Source organism: Chroicocephalus ridibundus, chromosome 7 (assembly GCF_963924245.1).
Source record: "Chroicocephalus ridibundus chromosome 7, bChrRid1.1, whole genome shotgun sequence".
Lineage (NCBI taxonomy): Eukaryota > Metazoa > Chordata > Aves > Charadriiformes > Laridae > Chroicocephalus > Chroicocephalus ridibundus.
The window spans coordinates 16,875,480-16,879,675 of record NC_086290.1 but is presented as its reverse complement, the minus strand read 5'-3'; the positions used below and the strand labels follow the sequence as shown (position 1 = coordinate 16,879,675).

Sequence of the window (4,196 nt, the reverse complement as noted above, 5' to 3'; positions counted from 1 at the left end):
TCCTCCACTCATGGAGCTCTACGCTATTCCTCAAGGCAGAGACATGAGGGACATATCAATAAGTGCCAGCCTTCTTCAAGCTATTTGAGCTTTCCTCAGATTCACCTCAGCACATTCAAGCAACAAAGTATGCAATTAACTGGAAAGGAAAAGTGGGTTTTAATGGCTTCACCAGTAACAAGAGCCACTCAACTACTGGATAGAACTAATATGCCTCCAAACTAATAAATACAGTACAGCAAGACGGACAGGGCTTTCCGTAAAAAGATGAATGTGATTCCACTCCATTATCACCTTTTTATTGTTAAAAGGACAGATCTTGACAGTGGAAAAAAGGGAAGTTTCACAAGGAGAACAGGATATAGCTTCTACTGGTCCTTCAGTTCCTTCAGTCTTCTGATGGCAGATTTGACTGTCACTGCAGAGGTGGTACTGGAAGAAGAAGCAGAGTCATCTGCACGTGGCAGTAAAACAACCCGCGCCAGTGTTATTTTTTGGAGAAAGCACTAATCATTTCAAATAGTTATCGCCTGATTGCACTGTCAACAGGGGACTAATTCTACTTTGATTTTCATGACAACAAAGCGTAGGCCTTTGTCTACAGAAGCACACGCAACCTCACAAGCTACATCTCAACCCAAATTATCCAGTCATGCATCGACTACATGCACAAGCGCGTGGGCTCAAATTCCTAGCGACTGTTACGTGTGGGGCAACAGTGTCTTCTACCAGAATTGGAGGAGGGGGGGGAAGGAAAGCAAAGAAAGGGAGTAAGCAAGGGCACCATCACAAGAAGGATGATAATGACTCAATGCTTTTAAAACAAAAACAAAAGATGGAAATAATCCTCCTTGGAGTAAACCCGATTTTGCCTACTGTATCTGTGTCTCTGGACTGAAAAAGCTAGGGTAGTAATCACAAAAAAATGCTGCTTAGGCTTTAAAAGAAGTAAGAGTTCCCTTACACAATTAAATTTTTTATAGCCAAAAGAATCAAGGAAGGAAAAATAATCCCCAGCTCAGAGGCATTATCTATTAGAAACTACTGAAGCTCTTTTTAGAGCAGGTCAGAGGCACATCTGTCAGGTGTCACCCATACAGGTAACTCCACCCCGAGACAGCTGGATGCACGAGCCAGCCTCTCTGCTCCTTCTCTTCCACATCACCAAAAAACTGGCCCAAGCATAAAACCTCGTACAAACAACAACTGTAGTTCGCATCTCAAGTAAGAAATGCTACTACAGACAAGGCATAAAAGAGACTACTTAAATAAAAATATTTGTTTCAACACTTGCAGATGTTTCCACTTCTTTATCTGAAGTTTGGGAAAAGATGCAGAGCTTGCATTTTTTGAGAATAAAACAACTGTTTTAATAAAGCCCAGAGAGATAAAGAAATTTTGGAGGGACCACCAAAGCCAGCAGCAGTAATATGATGGATAAAATGCAACGTTCTCAGAAGCTGGACAACAGATACTGGAAAGAATTGCGATCAAATACAATTTGATCCATTCCGATCAAATTTTAACAATGCAGGCAAAAAAACTCCCATGTATCACTAACTCAAGACAGATCTACTTAATGGTTAGCAGATTTAAAAAAAAAAAAAAAGCTGTATTATGCCTCAGCTATATGAGAATAAATGCTGATAGGAGTTTCTTGAATTCCTTACTTGTAAGTCCAGGCACCACCAGCAACTGTCTTCATGCAGGATCCACAGTGCCAGATACCCACAGCCTTCCTCTTCATTTTGGTCTGTCATAAGAAAAGAAGGGGAAAAAAAATAAATGCATTCTCCATCAGCTGAAAAGGCCAAACAACAAACTTCCAGCGAGGACTTCAGCATCACACCAACATCATCACCTCTAAGTTTTGTTAAGACAGGCAAGGATCAGGGAATGTTTTTATTCAGATTTTTCAGAACAGGGAAAGTCCTTCTGAAACACTTTTTCATCCAGATATAGAGCGGGTCATTTTTAAGTGCATCATCAAAAATTCAGCTCTTTTTGAAGGAGAAAAATAGTAAGAAGTTACATTGGTCATAATAACTGATATTCTCACCTGGTTTGATGACCACTGTAACATCGCTGCTGTTAGTGGTCCCTGGACACCCCAAGATTGCTCTAAACCAGCCCCCCTTTGAATAGCATCTAAAGAGCAAGCAGTGGGTACTGAGCTCCTTTCAACCCAGGCAAGTCTCCATCACCTTGCAAAGATGACAGGGGGTTTGCTAGACCCATACTGGATTTAGACAGCTCTGCAAATGGGCTTATCAACATTCTCACTTCACATGAGAAAGAGGCTAAAATATTGAAGAAACTAGATGGAAATCTTTTTAAATTTCCAGCTGCTTAAAGACGCCTACTTTACAGATAACAATAAGAATTATCTGGGCAAAGCACAATCTGATGGGCCTTTCAAACTGTCAAAAACCAGATTTAAGAGTCAATTTTGATTATGAGCAGATAAGATTACTTATCAGAAATTCTTTCCCATCCAGAGTTATACAGTACACAAATACAAGTAAGCAACTGCAATCAAAAGTTTTCAGCGTGAAAAGCAAGCTCTCTTCCTCCCCCGAGCAAGCCATAAAGTTACTGAAGAGAATAAAAAAAAAAAAAAAAAGCCCAAGTCATGCCTTAATTATCAGGATAACAAGTGTGTTGTTTTAATTCTGTCACATGTTTTTATTAGATACCTGAAGTGTATAATATGACAACATTTCCCTATTTTGTATAATGAAATATAATTTATGTTTGTTTTCATTTAACAACCGCTAAGCAAGCACATGAAACGTCTACGAATTCTTTTAGTTTTATAAGGGATTCTGACAGTAGCCTATAGCTCACAATAAACTAATCACTGTCTCAAAACTAGTCGAGTTATCTCTTTGGTAGAAAAATTACCAAAACATCACATTGCATTTCTAGCATCAATAACAAAGTTATTTTTAATGGCTATTTTAGGGAAGGAGGTCTCTCACCTTGCCACAGAAAGAGCAGGTATACTTGGCATGCTGGCTAATTTCAATCTTCTTCACCATTTTCCTAAGGGACGCACCGTATCGGGTACCATATTTACCCACAATCCCAACCTTCTTGGTGCGCTTAGCCTGTTGGGAGGCAAACCAGAACGAGCTTCAATTTCACTGAGATGGCCGGCCATCTCCTCGGCTGCTCCCCTCTCCTGACACATGACAGCAAAGCGATCGAAAGGAGCGCTGCAGCCCACAAACGCCTCTCCTTGCCCTTGTAAATACTGTTGGTTATGAAACGGCGAGAGGCTCACGCTGCCGCAGCCTCCCAGCCGTTGCCGGGGCGCCCGAGGCAGAGGCCCGCATCCGAGCCCGAGCAAAGCTACCTCTTTCCTCAGGGCCAGCTCCCACACTTAAGGCGCCGCCAGCGCCTTACCGCCCAGCCCGCTCCGAACCGGGGCCCGGCCTCCTCCCAGGACGCCTATTCGGCCTTCCAGCGGCTCCCCCGGCCGCCATTCCCCTCACTGCGGCCACCTCCCACAGGCCACCCAGGCGGCACGGAGCCCCTCTGGCAGCCCAGCGCGGGAGGGACGAGGCCTGCTCGGGGACGGGGTCCACACCGCGCCCCGGCCCGCCCCCCGCCGTGCCCCGCCGTCCCAACGCGGCGGCCCCGAGGCGGATGGCGGCGGATAGACCCCGGCCCCCCAGCGCCACTCACCATCTTCCTGCCCGGCGCCGAGGCGGAGAGAGGAAACTCCGACTGCGCAGGCGCAGTATAGGCCGTCGCTGCCGGAAGTGACGAAGAGGCGACGGCGCGTGGAGCGGACGGGACTCGGAGCGGGTCTGTCTGCAGCCTGGCGGTGCGGTGCTCTATGGTCGGCGCTGTACATTCCGTCTATACGTTTCTGCCGTGACTATGGGGTTCTCTCAAGCCCGAAGCGCACACACCGGAGCGCAGCCGCAGCTTGACGTTGGAAGGTGCCTCGCGCAGAAAACACCGTGTATCGGTGCGAAACCCAAGGGTTTTGCAGCCCCAGCAGCGAGCTGCAGCGCGAGAGCTCAAGATTCCTGGATTTCCACCCAAGGAGGTCCCACCAGGAAAGGAGACGGAGCGGTTACATTCACACACCTCAGGGTTTGTTTGTTTGTTTTTTTGTTTTTTTTTTTTTTAAGAGAATAAGTAGTAGTTAGAAATAAAAAAGGAACAGCAAACCAGACCAGAGC

The 4,196-nt window shown here is 45.8% G+C and overlaps 1 protein-coding gene across 1 annotated transcript; it reads right to left on the bottom strand.

Annotated features, from left to right (window-relative positions):
- Window positions 1-283: 283 nt before the first annotated feature.
- On the bottom strand, window positions 284-3,846 carry RPL37A (ribosomal protein L37a). Its single transcript, XM_063340399.1, has 4 exons — window positions 3,691-3,846; window positions 2,982-3,110; window positions 1,671-1,753; window positions 284-432 (listed from the first exon to the last, which is right to left on the bottom strand). The coding sequence occupies exons 1-4, from the start codon at window positions 3,691-3,693 to the stop codon at window positions 369-371; spliced, it is 279 nt and encodes a 92-aa protein (XP_063196469.1). The 5' UTR covers window positions 3,694-3,846; the 3' UTR covers window positions 284-368.
- Window positions 3,847-4,196: the final 350 nt, after the last annotated feature.